The following is a 16,329-nucleotide window of genomic DNA, read 5'->3' as shown; positions in this document are numbered from 1 at the left end:
TCGCCTGGCCTCTCTGTGTCTGTGACCTGATCTCCTCTTGGGAGAACAGGTCATGTTGGATGAAGGCCACTCTCGTGACCCCATTTAACGTCAGTGCCTCTTTAAAGACCCCGCCCCAGATCGTCACACTCAGGTGCTGGGGGTTAGGGCTCCGCGCCGACATGTGTGTTGACAGTGACCAGGGCCCGGTGTCCTGGGCCTCAGCTGCGGGGCGTCTCCCCCACCGCCGGGAGGTGCTGGGAGGTTCGCTCCCGGGCGGTCCGGCCCCGATCCGCACGCTGGGCCCCGCTGGGGCGCCGCCCAGGCCCGGGCTCACGGCGCGCTCTCCCCCAGAGGATCAGCACGGCCACGGGGGACGGCAAGCACTACTGCTACCCCCACTTCACGTGCGCCGTGGACACGGAGAACATCCGCCGCGTCTTCAACGACTGCAGGGACATCATCCAGAGGATGCACCTGAAGCAGTACGAGCTGCTGTGAGCCCCGCCCCTCCCCCGGGGCGGAGCAGTGAGTTTCCCCAGCCCCGCCCCTGGGGCTCGGGTCCCCGCCCCGCTGGCCACGCCCCCCCCGCGTGGCTGCAGACCCCCGCCCTCCCGGGGGTGGCACTTGGGGGGGCACCCGGGCGGACGTGGGGAGTGGCCGACGCGTGGGGGCCGCCCTCCTGCCCGCCTTGGCCCACGACCTGGCCCAGACCCTCCGGCCGCCGAGGGGACAGGGCCCGTTCAGGCCCATCTCCAGTGGCGGCCGGCCTCTCACAGAGACCCCACGTGCGCTCGGGCCGCGGTCGGGCTCCAGGGGTCCCTGGACTCACCTGCTCGGGCACGGGCTCCTTCCCCAGGTTCCTTCTGTTGTTTTATTGCTGGTTTATTATACTGTACAGACCACAGAATCTAATACTATTTTGTACAACTACTCAAGGAAATCCCTGTAGAGCTCTGTGCCTTGGTAACGGCTACCCCCATAGAACAAATGTGTTTTTGTTGTGCTGAACAGCTGTCAACATTCCCTGCCGCTTGCTCTGAAAACAGGAATGAATGGTGTATTAGAATTTAGGACACTTTACCAGTTTGGTACTTTTTACAATACTTCTGGATAAAAAATATATGCCCATATAAATTTATATAAATATAAACTATACACGTAGTCACCCGCACCTCACGAAATGCTGCACCCACGCCACAGCTTCTTCCAGGGACCCAGGGGTGGTATTTTTCTCTAGACAATGTGTCTCCATTATTTCGCTCTTTGAAAACTGTTAGTCAAAGCTTTAGAACCACTTACTTGACCCCAGGTTCCATCGTAAACAAATAGCAGGAAAAAGACAAGGGTTCAGGCTTGTGCCTGGCCGTGGAGAATCGAAGGAGGGACTCTTACTTGCCTTTTGAAGAAGAAACATTACAAAACCTTTACTGAAATACCAAGTCAAAATACATGGCTATTTCTCAAACTTGAGAGATTTGCAGATGCAGCCTCGCAAGATGGCTCCAGTACGAGACCCAGAAAGCCCCTCATGCTTGGCCACAGCCCTGAGGGTGGCTTCCCCAGGTCAGGCAGTCTGTGAAGATGTCCGAGGTTCTACTCCAACCACACAAAGCAGAGAGGAGGCAGCCCAGCCTACGTGACTTCATCGACTTCATTTAGTCTTTGATAGTTTCAAGTTTGCTCTGTAAACCAGCATCTTGTAATCCTCTGTAAACTCATCCACGGCTAAATACGACTTTTACACAAAATACAGGATGGCGACGTCAAAGACAACACACCATCACGTTTTTTATCTCATTATCACCCAGTTCCTGCCTCTCCCATCCTTGCCTGTTTCATAAAACTCTCAGGTGAACGGAGACAGATGAAGTAGAAATGATTTTCCATTTCCATTGCATTTTCGAAGTAAAACATGAAGAAAACATGAAGAGATACAACCCAACACATATACACAAAAAACAAGAGTTGTATGTTGTTCTCCGCATCACTCAGCAATCCCCTGTAAGTGAACTTCCTATTTAAAGGTCTGACTGAGGAGCCAGACTCTCAAGGAAAAAATGCAAAAAGAATCCACTTTACCTGGCTTAAAATTACCAAGGCATACTTGTTTTTAAATACCAAATGCCTCTTCCTGGAGGCTACTTTTCAAGTTTCTTTTGCTCACTGACGGGCTTTTGATCCTGATTTAACAGTCGGGTCTGCTGGAGAGAAAATGACACTCATCTAAAAACCCGATTCCAACCAGTTAGCGCGGACACACAGGAGTCTGCGGGAACAGCTATTCCTGCTTGTAGCATCTGGGTTTATTTGAAGCATCTGACTAGCACAGGTAGGAACTTGAGAACCACCCGCAGGACCACTGGTGGTGTCACCTCACCCCAAGCCTGCCGGTGCTGACTGGGGAACGCAGGCTGTCGCATGCACGCCAGTGACGCCCGCAGCTTCTGCGAGCTGTAGATACAATCCGTGATTACACACATCTTTGATGAAGTGAGAAAACAGACTCTGGAGAGTGCACGCTCCATTGTGACAGCATGGGAACAGCACCAGCAGCTCACCCTCACCCCGCGGGGATCGGCCCAGGGGTCTAGCTCCCGAGCAGCGCTCAGTCCCACTCGCTGGAGCACCGCCCGCAGGTCAGCTCCTCTGGTCTTGATGCCTGTTACTCACGTGGTCTTAAATTTTCTGAGCAGGTTCCAACCCACGTGCAAAGGTGAGGCCAGCAGCCTCACGTGGACTAGCGTGAGGACCACGAGGCACCCGGCCGCTCCGCAGTACGTGGTCAGGACTGTGTCCTCGCGGGGCAGGGGGCACTTGGCCAGGACGTAGTCTGTGGGCGTAAAGCTGCCCTGGGAAGGAAGCGAGGACAGGCAGGCAGCCGGGCCTTCAGACCAAGGGCACGGGCTCCAGCCCACACCACCCCGACCCCAAGCCCTGGGCCTGAGTGTGCTGAGTGCAGGTGGTCCGGGAGCTGACCCCCCTCAATGAAGCTAGCTCCTGGTTCCTCCGAAACCCGGGGACAGGCAAGAGAGGGGATCAGAGAGGCAGGGGACTTAGATCAACGGTCAACAAGGAGCAGGCAGGGCATGGCAGCTTTTCATGCCACTCGATGCTGGAATGCGTGTGCTGGGGGCAGCCTGGTGGGCAGTGTATTTTGGTGGACACTCTTGCCGTGCGGAGTGACAGTGGGGAATGTTCACTGACTCTGAATTTGGAAACAGGAGGTTTCCCCCATCTTTTTATGAAGTAAAGGCACCTGACATAAAAGCACTGTGATCCGGATGCTGGACTCCTGGGTCAGAGAGAAGAGCCGACCCACAGGGGGTCACTAGTTACCATCTGCAGTAAACGAACAAGGTCTGGCCCATTTTTCTGCTGGAGCAAATGGGCATATTTGGAAGCTAAGGCGAGGTGACTGGGTGCAGCGAATGAAGGAAAATGACCCTGCTTCCTTGGAGAACTGAACAGGCTGAGCTGGCACTGCCGTCCCTGCAGGGTAAGACACTGTGAGGTCCCCCCCGGAACAACCATCCCCAGAGAGGTGTCCACGCTGGTGTGTCTGGGGAGAGGGGCGCTTGCGTGCGGCTTTTGTGTATTTCCACAGATTGCAGTAAGTACATAGTTGATCGCTGTGTTGATTTAAATACGTACGGAAGCTTTGAGACGAAAATAAATGTTCACCTACCATGATGAAACTGGGGTCATTTCTGTTCCTCCAACTGAACGACGGCACACTGACCTCCAGGACGCCGGCCCCGTGGAGGACCTCGCAAGCATGGTGCGTGTGGCCGCTCAGGACCAGGCACGGCCGGAGCCACCACAGCAGCTGCCCGGGGACGGCAGAGGCGGTGAGGGCGTGGCCACCTCCCTGCAGGGACAGGGCCACCACCACCACCCACCCCGCCCCGTCCAAGGGCCCCCCTGCACTCAGCCCTCCAAAGCCTTCTGTCTGCTCAGACTCCATCAAAAATGAGCTCAGGGCAGGGAGGGTGGAGCTCAGGGGCCGAGCACAGGGTCCTGGGTTCCCTCCCCAGTACCCCCATTAAATAAATAAATAAATCTGATTACCTCCCCCCAAAGAGGTAACTAAGTCTCATTCGCACCCCCAAATACATGTAACTTGGCGGGAAAACAGAATAAAGAACAGTTAGGAGTACTAATTTTTTTCCTTTTTACGGAGGTACTAGGGATTGAACCCAGGACCTTGCTCTACAGCTGAGCTGTACCCTCTCCCCCCAAGGGTTTCAGTAACCAGACGTTAGGGGAGGGAGGTGGGTTTCCTGGGCCGGTGCAGGGCGAGGGAGGGGACACGCGATGGAATGACCATCCGGGACACTGCCCACCCCGCCCGGTGTCGCCGCCCGCCCCAGGAAGTCTGACTCCACGCCCCACCGGGCACAAACCTTCCTGGAGGCCTCCTGGGAGAGCACGTCGTACCGCTCCTGGAAGGGGATGCCCCTCTCGGCTGGGGGCGCAGCGTCCTCCCCGGAGCAGTGGGCGTCGCTTCTCCGGTAAAGCGGGAAGTGCTGTCCAGAACCAGAGAAGAGTCAGGGGACAGCAAGGCCCTGGGCGCATCCACTGCACTCGGGCAGGCACCCTCACCTGCAGAAGGACTGGGGCCGAGGCTGGCAGCGGCCCTCCGTCTCCACACCTGCCGGGGTGATGCTCCTGCTGGTCAGAGAAACCCTGCGTTCACTGGACGGTGGGAGGGACAGAGGCAACCCAGGGTACGGGTGCTGGGTCGGGTGGCTGGATGGTGGGCAGGGCAGAGGGAGACCGGAGGCGCTGGGCCCCGCAGGCTGTCCTACCTCCCGGGAGCAGTTCAGCTGCCGGGAGATCTCCAGGAGCTCAGCCTCAGCTCCAGAGCAGATGTCACAGCCATCTCCTTCCATGGCCACGCTGTTGACCAGCACGAAACTGCAGAAAGGGCAGGGAGTCAGGCCACGGGCCGCCTGCCTTGTCCACCCGGGACACGCGTCCCCAGGGGAAGGAAGCTTTAAGTCTCTGCTCAGCCAGGCTGTGAGCACGTGCCAAGCTGACATTAAGAGAACAGAACAGCCTTTCTGGGCGTGGCATCCAAGTCAGGGTCAAGGAGGCTCCACCCTGAACTTGTGAAGGTCCCAGACACTCCGCACCTGACCTTGTCCCTGGGCCTGTGTCTTAGCGCCTTGGGCCTCGGCTGTAAACCAGGCCGGACAGGATGTGGGTCTGACCCAGCACGCAGTCCCCTCTGAAAAAGTTTCCAGGGGCGAGGGGCCTCCATAAGAATTCACAAATAATACTCACTCAAAGTACTATATATAATAAAAAGGCCCTACTCTAGAGCACAGGGAATTAAATTCAGTGTCTTGTAACAACCTTTAGTGAAAGATACGAAAAGGAGTATCTGTGTGTGTGCCCGGGACATGCTGCTGTGCACCAGAAACGATGCAACATTGTAAACTGACTAGACTTCAATTTAAAAAAATGTGTATATTACAAAAATAGTAATACTCACTTAATTCCTTTCCAAGAAAACAGCCTTTCGGGGTTGAAAACTTTCTCAAATCGTTTTATCTTGTATGTGTTCATCCTACATTCAATTGCAAAAAGAAGCAGTTTTTCAAAACAAGCCATCTTGAAACCTCTTAAGAATTATCATGAACACGGAAAAGTCACTTTCCGGATTGGGGTGCCAGCCCTTCTGAGCTCCCACTGGTCGCACTGCTGAGCAAGCTGGGGGCCGGGCCAGTGACTTAGTCCTCAGGCCTCGGCTTCCTCCCTGGCACAAAGGGCAAAAGAACAGGCCCAATGGTAACATAATAAACCTAAGAAGTAAAATAAAAGATACGCTCTGTGTAAATATCAGCTATTACAGCCCACGTCGTCTTGTTCTCTGACACCCAAGGAAAACGTAAGCGACCACGAGATGTAAGAGTCAAGTTAGAGTAACTCACGGGCACCTCAATCACCCGTCCGCTGCCAGAGCCCTGGGCGCCTCCCCCACCCCAGCTGCCTCCTCTCGCCCCAGGGCGGCGCCCGCAGTGGGGAAGTCGCAGCCCCCGCAGCCGTGATGCCGGGTCACTCACTGGTAGTGGAAGCCAACATCGTGGTTGCCGGCGACCACCCTCAGCTGCACGTGAGCAGGGTGTCGGAACATGGTCTGGAACCTCCCCACGTCGTCCGCCCAGGCCTGTGGGTAGGGGTCCTGCTGAGACCCGGGCACCTGCCCTGCCCCGACTGGACGGGGAGAAGGTGACCCCATCCAGATGGGTGTTCCTGAGGCCAGCATGCAGAATTCTAACCCAAGTCCCACCTCTTTTTCCAACACGCACTAGTTACTGTAACTATTTAACCTGAAGCCAAATTTTAATGAAATGGTATCTCTCCATCTTAAAACATTAACTGGCACTCCCCCAAACCCACTATTTCCCGGTCCCCTGACGACCACGTGCAGACCCTGGGCTGAGGATCCCTTTGCATCCAGACTGGTCCTAAGAACAGGCTCTGAGGCCACTGAGGCGTCCAGTACTGTGTGCTCTCCCACGGGACAGGGACCGGCCCTCCCCTGGTGGCTGGACGGCAGGACGGGGCGGAAAGAAAGACAAAAGCCCAGTAAATCTCTCAGGATGTTTCTGACTTTGGCTTTAACTGTGAAAGCTTGAGAACGATGTCCATTTAATTCTTATTTTTATTAAGCCTAAAAACAAAAACGGGGCAAACACTCTAGGTTGGACAACACCTCACTGAATAGTAGTCACCTTTATCCTTCAAGTTTTAAATTCGGCCCAGCCTAGGGAAATATGCTGGCTAGAGGGTCCTCCAATACATTTACCAAGACTTTGACAAGTAATATTTAAAGTTAGAATAACCTAACATCAGAATAACATAAAATGAGAAAAACAGAAAATGTTCCCTGTAATTTGCAAAGGCAACATCTACGTCCAACCTCATTTGCTAACTCATGGCTTTTAGCCGTGGCGTGTCCACAGCCCGAGAGTCACCGCGGACAGGACGGCAGCAGACTCTGCGGCCCTGCAGTGCGGGTTCCTATCAGACCTAGACCAAGACTTTCTTCGTACAGCTTTTAGATTGTCCTGGGAAATTTCAATGAATTTTTTTTAATATCTTCCAAAACCATTAGTGACTGAACATCTTTAACTAAGGAGGAAGAACAGCTTCTTGTATTTTTTTCTTTCATTAATCCCAAGACTGTACTGAGCAAAGCATTCTGACAGCCGAGGTGAGAACAGGCTTTCCCTTTGGTTTGTGGGAAGGCTGACGTCACCTGGTCTCAGGCCCCTGAGACCCCCTCACACCAAGCCTGGGTCCCTCCCAACCCCCCTCAGAAGAAGGAACATCAGGGGACAGTAACAGGCAACCTTGTGGCACAAGCTCCTAACGCAGCTGTTAAGGAAGCGGGGACAGTCAGACTACACTTCAACATTTATTCTCTAATTCCAGAGACAGCTGAAGTAGCACCCCTCCTGCCTGCCCGACCCCTTCCGAGAGGTTCGTGGGAACACGGCGTCCAGCTAACCTGCATACTTCCTACATAGACAGGTGTAAGACTGGCCAACCTAACTCAAGACTGGCCCTGACACAGAACCTAAGATCTTCAAGACAGACTATCCACTGTGGACGTCGGTACTTCCAACCCTCGTGACACGGCTCCACGGGTCCCCTGGGCATCCCGTGCTGGACCCCCGGGGCAGGGCCAGGGCGCCTGGCTGGCAGGGTCCCACCCACCTGGGAGGAGCTCCACTTCCCTTCATCGAAGACGTCCCCCAGGATGAAGACGACCTCCGGCTGCAGCAGCCACAGCGCCGTCTGGAAGGCTCTCTCCATCTGCCACTCCCTGGAGGCCGACAGACAGGAAAAGCAAGCTCAGCCCGTCTTCTGGGCCATTTAAAAGTGGACCAAGACGTCCCGTGGCCCCCTGCTTGGAAGAGCCAGAGTCCCCGTCTGCCTCACTGAGGGGGAAAGGGGCCGGGGGACACCCGGGCTGCCCTCCCACACACTTCACACCCCAGGCCTGAGGGCCGAATCCACCTGCCCAAGATGCCCAAAGTGGACTGACTTTGCGCCACACCAAGGAGATGCCAGCACCTCGCTTCTCAAAAGAAACTCGACCTCCTTCAGGCCTTCAGAGTTGGGGGGAGACCAACGAGAAACAGACTGGCCAGCATGAGACCTGGGAGTCCTGCAGACCCCAGACGTACAAACGCTCAGCCCAGAGTCGGACCAGCACAGAACAGAGCCTCGGGTCTGGCACCTCACACGCAGGCCAGGCCCAATGTGCCCGCCCCCCACTGGCCAGCAGTCACCTCAAGAATGCTGCCCACTCCCTGGGTTCCTAGTTTGTTGGTAAATGGAGACAGTGAGCCCTGCTCTCACAGGACAGTCCTGGGACGGAACACAAGGGCACACAGTAGGGATCCTAGACCATCAGTGTCTGCCCAGCCAACGCCACCTCGGCCACCGTCCTAAGGCTCCCAGCTGCCTCCCCTACAGGAGGGGGGCTACGTCCGAGGGGAAGGGGAAGAGGGGAACCTAGCGTGCACGAGGTCCTGGGTTCAATCCCCAGCGCCTCCATTAAAATCAATCAATAAATACACCTGATTGCCTCCCCCACCCCCCCCCAAAAAAATTAAATAAAGCCAAAAAAGAAAGCTCTCTGGAAGGTAACTTTTGGTCAGAGGAGCCTCTGAGGCCCACGTGAAGCTCAGCGTGGACATCTCCTCACTCGGCGTCTCACACATACGCTTCTCAGTTTGTCTCGATTTAGTGTTATTCACCCCAGAGAAGAAAGCAGGCAGAAACAGCAGCAGGAGGGCAGGGCAGACCGCCCGCGGGACTGGCCACGCATGAGGCTCCGGAGCCGGGGGAGCCCCAGGCTGGAGGAGGAGAGAGCTCTGGGGCGGACGGCGGTGGCCGCACAGCAGCGCGAGCGTTCTTAATGCCACGGGCGCTCTGCTGAAAGCGGCTGAGGTGGCCAACTGCATGCATTTCTATTTTAACATAATTCTTTTTAATTAAAAAAAAATTTTTTAAGCCTTCCAGTGAGAAAACAGAATAAGCTGTGCCGGTCGAAGTTGTCCCCCCACCTGCTCAGCTCCTCCGGCCGCCTGGAGGGGCAAACCCAGGGACTCGGGGCACACGAGGGACAGCGAAGGGGGCCTGCCAACGCTGCCCAGGGGAGAGGGCGCCCCCGCGGACCCCACTCAGGCGCCGGGCATCCTTCCTCACACGGCCCATGAGGTTTCCCGTGCGAACCCACCTAGACGGGGAGGCAAACGGGCTCGGAGGGCCTGAACTCTGTCCGGAGTCACAGGACTCAAACACACGCCCCACTCACAATTCTGGGTCCTTGTCCATGACAGGTACGCAGTAAATCGTAAGTTAAAGGAAAAGTCAGATGCCCCAAATGTCCTTCTTTGAGGGGAAAATAACAAAAAAATAAGTCCCTGAAGCCGTGCGGCCGGACCCTCCTGCCTACAGGCCTGCAGAAGGCTCCCTGTTCCCCCTCCTACCTTCGTAATTTGTCCAGCCAGTGGCCTCTCACTGCCCCGAGCAGGTGGGTATCCGCCAAAAACATGGCTCGCAGTGCAGGCTCGGGGGGGCCCCGGCCCCTGCCGTCCGCTGGAGTTTCCACCTCAGGCCAGTGACACCGGACGATCACACCATAATAGATCAGAAATTCACAGAACAGAAGCACTGACAAGGTGACAGCCGTGAGTTTCAGCAGCAAGAAAGCCCTCCTTGTCGGCGGTCTGCCAGACCCCAGCCTGATCACGGCCATGGTGTGCCTGGAGGAGCCAAGAGTCAAATCCATACCATCAACACTGGCAACAGGTCACCGCGAGGAAACCAGGCTGGGGGAGGTGCAGGCGGCGTCCAGGTTGGGGCCACGTGCTGCAGGGAAGAGAAGGACTGGACCATTTACGGTCCTTAATACGGCGCGATCACCACCTCCCTCCATCAAGGGACTAGTTACAGAATACCACCTACCTCCCGAACAAACAGGACTGTCCTGCTTTCATAAAGACACTGCATCCGACTGCCTACTGATCACGGCTTTCTAGGCATCCCCAGGATGGCACGACCAGAATGATCTTCCCACTAAGGGACAAAGTTTGGTCACTACCTTTCAGACAGAAGGGAAGGGGGCAGGGCACAACCATTAAAGGAATGACACAGTAATTAGCACCAAGATGGCAGAAAAGTCAACGCTCAATAGACCTGGAGGCCCCAGATGGTGGAAGATTTGACCTCCAGTGACCTCGTGCTCACTGTAATGTATTACCGTGGGAAATGGCACTCCACAGGTGCCACGACAGTTCCAAGGCTGACCATAAAAGGCCAAAACAAAGGTGGTGGCCCAGTGCCTGGGAATCCTGCTCCTTCCCCTAAACAGTCGGAGCGGTCCTCCTACTCATTAGCGTGTGGCGTCACCGAGCACGTAAAAGCTAGCCACCCCTTCCCGCCCCGTGGCTTCTGACGGCCTACACTCGGTGCACGGAGTGCACATCTCTCTCAATAAATCTACTTTTGCTCAACTGTGGCTCGCTCCTGAATTCTTTCCTGCATGAAGCCAAGGGCCCACACTTGGCGGGGTGCGTCCGAGGGACTCGTCTGGGACCCAGGACGCTGCCATCCTCTCTCGCGCCCCTCCTCTTACGACGTTGCCCCATTTTTTTCCTGTATCACTTTGGAAGTCACTGATCGGCAGTCTGGGGAAGGATGTGTGTTAGGGTAGGGGGCATGACAGGAAAACTCAGGGAATAGAAAGTAAATGCCACTTGGCTCCCCCCGGGATTCACCACCACCCCCTCCTTAAAAATCAAAGGCCATAAGTGCCCCCCTGCCCCCCGCCACCCTTTAATGCAAATTCATCACTTTTCTAAATGGCTTTTCCATAAAAGAAGAGAACATTCACAGACAAGGGGCTTCCTCGCTGGCTGAGCTGGGGTCCGACAGCCGCAGTCATGAACTCCGCCCTGTGATTATGCACCTGTTCACAAATGCGGGTTTTCACCTGCAAATCAGCCTTCCACTCTGGGCAGCTTCCACTGTAAGACCTTCACATGCAGTGGCTTCCCTCTGGGAGCCCTCCCAGTGTTTGGGGACGCGTCTGAGTCGTAGCACTTCACGTCCTGTAGGGAAAGCATCCGTCCTGACACACCTGAAGGGCAGCTGAGGACAGGAGCCCCTGAGACAGGCTCTGGGAGGGGCATCCTACCTGAGGCCCCCCGAATGACGCTCAAGGTGAGACTCTTAGGACGGGAGGTGGGCCGGAGGCCACAGAGGACGCAGATACGGGAGGCGCTCCAGGAGGCTTGCAGAGGGCGGGGGCTGCGCAGACACTGACCATGGGTCCAAATGGAGCCAATAAATACGGAAAACCCTCCCCAGGGAGAGGATTTTCCAGGATGCGTCTAGGAGCCTTCTTAGGGTTGACAGCCAAGGGGAAGAAGACACTCACTCCCGGAGGGCCTGGACCAGCGTCTGCAGAGTCCACCCCGAGCCCGAGTCCCGTAAGTCAGCCTGTTCTGCAGAGGGGTCATGTAGCAAGCAACCGCTGAAGCGCAGAACAACTAAACCTGCCCTGACAGTGAACAGGGGCAAACGCATTTTCTGAGCCATTGTCAAAAGTGCAAAACGTAACCCCGGAACTGAAAACACCCCCAGAAGCTGAGAAACGAGGGAACCCCCTCACGGCTGGTGAAGCCGTGCTGCCGGTGTCGGGCGGTGCGAGGACTCACTTCCAGGGCGGCTTCTTAGCCAAGAGGACCTGACGGGACGGTGCCCCCGCCTCCCGTCCCCGCCTGCATGGGGAAGGCACCGTCCGCCTTAAGTGCCTGATGAGAGCGGGGCAGGACCCCATTGCTAGACGCGCAGAGGTCAAAGCAGCCGTGCACGTGCCCCGTCTGGGACCACCTGCTCTCAGGAATTCTGCCGGGACGACGGACAGAACCTCAGTCACCAGGTCTGGGCCAGGCCTTCCCCCTCGCCTACAACCTGTTCTCCCAAAGGCTGAACCAGCATCGCTTACACCTTCTATGCCAACGGGACCACCTCGGAGAGGGAAGAGTGGCCCTGACGGTAAACGCTGTCACCCAGTGTGACTCGGCCCCGCGAGGCCAGCCCAGGACAAAGGGCGACTCCTCTCTGCTGCCGTCCACCCATCACAGCCAAGCCTCAGCATGTGGATGGATATCACCAGCAACCACCCACCCGTGTGACTCTCCCCTTGCGGATAAAACAGGGGAGGAGTAACGACTCTGTCCCTGCACACGGGACCTCCTCTGCTGGGGCTCAAACAGATCAAACGCACCCATTTGACCTGCCTGTCTCGTTTTCTTTTCCCAGGCCGCAAACCCCCCAAAATCCCAAAAGCTAAGGCCAAAACAGCAGCTGGAAGCCCCTCCCCACGGAGGGACGAGGACTGGGAAGGGCGAGCCCAACCGGCAGCAGCTCTGCAAACCTTTGATCCTTGGGTTCCCAGTTTCCCAACGTGAAAACCTGAAGGACAAGTTCAAACTGCCCTCCATGCCCACTGCGCTGAGTCAGAGAACCTCTTCTGAGACAGGGAGGCGAGGCCCTGGCCAGTCAGCCCAGGTGGGTCACCAAACCAGACCAAGAGAGCAGGATGCTGCAGAGACACGCAGAGGCTGGGGTGTAACCGAGCTGTGCCCATGCCGCCCTCTGCGTGGGCCAGCGTCTCCCTCGATAAGGATGTCCCGTAGACAGACCAGAGGCCAGGAGCCCTGGCCCTTCCTGCCGGCTTCCATGTTCTTAATTCCATAAAGAAACAGGGAGGAGGACACAGCTCAGGGGTAGAGCATGAGCTTAGCACACATGAGGTCCTGGGTTCAGTCCCCAGCTCCTCCTCTAAAAATAAAACCTATCTCTTCTTCGCCTTTTGGCTAAGATCAGTGTAAAAATAAAACCTAATTACCTACCCCCCATCAAAAAAAAAAAGGTACATTTTGTTATGTAAGCTTCACCACAATTTTTTTAAAAGGAACACAAACACACACACACACAGAAGACCCTATAAGTTAACAATGTCCTATGACAAAGGCTTCCTTTTACGATTTAAATTTACTACTTTTATATTTTAAAAAAAAAAGTCCCAGGAGCCTGGATTTAGGGGACTGTCACTGAGTCACTTTCTCACCTTTTCAGGAGTGCAACCAGTTGACAAGGCCGGCTTGTGCTCCCCAAAACCAGAGCGCCTTCGCCTGAAATAAAACAGAAAACGTGTTTTGTGGCTGAATAATCTTTCATTCAGATAACTATCACCAAGCAGGAAATACGTCACTTCCTAGAGGGCACCCAGAGGAGCCTGAGCCCCGGCTAACGGAAGAGGCAGAGAACCACACAGCTGAGAATATGACCCACACGCTGTCCCTGGTCCTTAACAGCCGCTTTTAATTACAGCATAAGTACGTACATCTAAAACACACAAACAGCGTTGTTCTGTGCTGCCAGGCACACCAGACTAGCAGCTGCAGCCCACAACTAGCAGCAGAATATTCCCTCCATTGGCTGGTTTTTACCTTCAAAGCCATCACCGAATATCTAACCCCCCCCCCAAAAAAACAGCATTAAAAATGTTTAACATTTGTCCATTATGTTAAATTCACATGTATTGTTACCACAATATCATGTGTAGCTGTTCTGCATGTTCAATTTTCCATCTTAAATGATATTTTTAAAGAAGACGGTTTTTGAAAGCTACATCAGTAAACTAGGAAGGGAGAGGCCCCTGCTATTTAATACACAGGCCTTAGGTGATCACGGTTTCCCAGCATATGAGTAATTCCTGGCATTCTAGTTGTTCCGTCGGTGAACCTGTGCCCCGGAAGGGTAGGGGGAGCAGCTCGCGGGGCTGGGAACAGCGACCAGCAGCAGCACAAAGGCCGCAGGGGGACGCGGGACTCTGGCCCGGCGGGCAGACCCGGGGGCCCGGAGGCCCCAGCCCGGCGTCGGCCTCGCGGCCCGGACTCACCGGCGGGTCCGCCCGCGCGCTCTTGGGTCCCCGACCTTCCCGCGGCCCGGGACCCGGCGGGCGGCAGGCGGCGAGCGCGAGGGACGGCGAGCCCGGGGCAGCGAGGGGAGGGGAGCGCGGGCCGCAGGGAAGGGACGGGACCCTGGGCCGGCGGGTAGTACGGGAAGGCGCGCCGGGCTGGGGGCGCGGGAGAGCGGCGCGGCGCACGCGGTGAACGGGACTTGCGGCCGTGGGTCGGCTCCCGGGACTCTTTCTGGGAGCGCGCGCGCGGGGCGGAGGGCGCGCAGGCGCGGGGCGGAGGGCGCGCAGGCGCGGGGCGGAGGGCGCGCAGGCGCGGGGCGGGGCGGGGCGGGGCGCTGGGGGTGGTACCGGGTTAGGGAAGCGGGGCTGCGGGCGGGCGGGCGCCGCGCGGCGCTGGGCCGGCTCCGCTGCTTTTCCGGGGCGCGCAGACCCGGGCGCGCGCGGGGGCGGCCGTGCGCCCTGCTCCCCTCAGTCCCCGCCGCACCCGCTGCGGGGGCGCCGGCACCGGGCGGCTTCCATCTTCGCCCGCAGGGCCTGGCTCAGCGCCTTCAGTAAACTCGTGAGGAACCAATGAGACAGGCGACGACAGTGACTGTTTATTTGGGGTTTTCCTTTTATTGTTATTTTTAACAGCAGTAGAGCAGGGCATATTACTTTTCAAAAAGCGTCACATCATTACTTAAAAAAAATCCTCAGAATAACCTAAGAGCAAGAATCACTGTTAAAAAAAAAAAACAAAAACTGAAGCTCAGAGCAGTAATTCAGTGCCTACCGAACAACCAATTCCGGTGTGTTTTTGCAAATCTGTGAGCATACTGCGACGTGACATGAGAAATCGCAGAAAAAAGCAATCGGCGAAATGCCTGGTTGATGTAAGGAAGCAGTAAGTGGTAATTACTGTTATCAAGGATATTGTAATGGTTTCGAATACGCCCAGAGGAACAATTTTACCCACCCAGACTGGCACAACCGGCCTGTCTGTGAACAGTGGTATGATGCAACAGGAGGTATACGGCATCATTGCCAAACTGTTACCGCCAACTGAAAAGAGGAGGGGAAAGATGAAATCTGGTTAAGCCTAGAACAAGATTAAAGAAATACGGGGACCAAACGAACATGCTATGTTGCACCAGCAGGAAGCCATCCGCAGAATCCACTATGTGGGGAAGTCTGCAGACCAAATCCCCCAGTTTCTTTACTCCACAAATAAGTAACATCACAACAAAAGGCAGATCTGCTGTTGCAAAGCTGCGTCAGCCAAATGCAGCTCGTGGTCTGGGTTGGGCCACAATCAGAACAAAGTAGCTTTTTAAAAAAGCCGTCTTTTAAAAGACTGGGAAACAGACATGGAAGGGATGTTAGGTGATACTAAAGAATTATTGATAATTTTGCTATAACATGCTATTAAGTGATTGTATTATTTTAAGACTAGAGAAACATACTAAAGTAATTATAGGTAAATTATATGATTTCTGGAATTTTCTTTAATACTCCAGAGAAAATTTAAAGTAGGGAAATAGGAGAAAAAGCAGTATCGGCAAAACGTTGCTACTGTTGACGCAGGAGGTGGGTGTACGACCCAGCGGTTGGCTGATTAATGGCCCCAAAGATGTCCACACCCTCATTTCCGGACCGATGGGCACGTTCCCTTACTGGGCAAAAGGGACCTTGAAGATGTGATGGAGGTTCAGGACCTTGAGACGGAGACACTATCCCGGACTACCCCAGCGGGCCCAGTCCAATCACTTGTCCTTACAAGTCGGGGACCCTTCCCGACGGTATGAGAGTCAGAGGCCCAAAGAACCTCAAAAGGAAGGTGTCCCAGTCGGCTCCGGCCGCCGTCATCATACAAAACACTGCAGACCGGGTGGCTTGTAAAGGACAGCGGTTGTGCTCGTGTCGCGGGAGAGCCTCTCCCCAAGGCAGCTTCTCACTGTGTCCGCAGACGCACGCAGGGCAGGGGCCAGGGAGCTCTGTGGGGTCACCTTTATAGGGACACTAATCCCACTCATGAAGGCTCCCTCTCACGACCCGAGCACCTTCCAAAGGCCCCGTCCCCAAACACCATCAAACCTGGCGTTAGGATTTAACATACACATGGGGGGGGGGGGCACAAACACTAAGACATAGCAGAGGGTCAGAGAGATGCAAGCTGACAAGGACTTGACAGTCAGTAAAGGACTTCGCACTGAAATTGGCGAGCAGAGTCGAGAATGGCCTGCAGAGGGAGCGCTCACGCGCTGTCACTCACCGTCATTTGCATGCACTAACCTTTATCTCCGTGCCCCACGGGAAGAAGCTACCGTCCTCTCCCAAACAGGAAGTGCACT

General features: G+C 55.5%; 2 protein-coding genes across 20 annotated transcripts in view; one reads left to right on the top strand and one right to left on the bottom strand.

Moving 5' to 3' along the window:
• GNAL (G protein subunit alpha L) overlaps positions 1-1,135 on the top strand; it is a 68,802-nt gene extending 67,667 nt beyond the window's left edge. For all 5 annotated transcript variants that reach the window (XM_074352374.1, XM_074352378.1, XM_074352375.1 and 2 more), the window contains one exon: positions 334-1,135. In XM_074352374.1, the coding sequence (XP_074208475.1) occupies positions 334-480 (147 nt within the window). In that variant the 3' untranslated portion in view covers positions 481-1,135. The remainder of the gene's footprint in view (positions 1-333) is intronic.
• MPPE1 (metallophosphoesterase 1) lies at positions 754-16,329 on the bottom strand. Of its 15 annotated transcripts, none has more exons than XM_074352383.1 (14): positions 13,979-14,283; positions 13,145-13,208; positions 11,204-11,513; positions 10,976-11,117; positions 9,973-10,083; positions 9,495-9,876; positions 7,711-7,819; positions 6,051-6,154; positions 5,480-5,554; positions 4,791-4,899; positions 4,585-4,653; positions 4,386-4,508; positions 3,668-3,808; positions 2,264-2,831 (listed from the first exon to the last, which is right to left on the bottom strand). In XM_074352383.1, exons 6-14 carry the CDS (start codon positions 9,794-9,796, stop codon positions 2,649-2,651), a joined length of 1,215 nt encoding a protein of 404 aa, XP_074208484.1. In that variant the 5' UTR covers positions 9,797-9,876; positions 9,973-10,083; positions 10,976-11,117; positions 11,204-11,513; positions 13,145-13,208; positions 13,979-14,283; the 3' UTR covers positions 2,264-2,648. The 15 variants fall into 15 exon arrangements, with proteins under 15 accessions (XP_074208497.1, XP_074208484.1, XP_074208486.1 ...); XM_074352385.1 differs by having other exon boundaries at positions 11,204-11,327; XM_074352388.1 differs by having other exon boundaries at positions 11,204-11,327; positions 14,204-14,218.

This window comes from Camelus bactrianus, chromosome 24 (assembly GCF_048773025.1).
Source record: "Camelus bactrianus isolate YW-2024 breed Bactrian camel chromosome 24, ASM4877302v1, whole genome shotgun sequence".
Taxonomy (NCBI): Eukaryota; Metazoa; Chordata; class Mammalia; order Artiodactyla; family Camelidae; genus Camelus; species Camelus bactrianus.
This window is presented reverse-complemented; position numbering and strand designations above follow the sequence as displayed.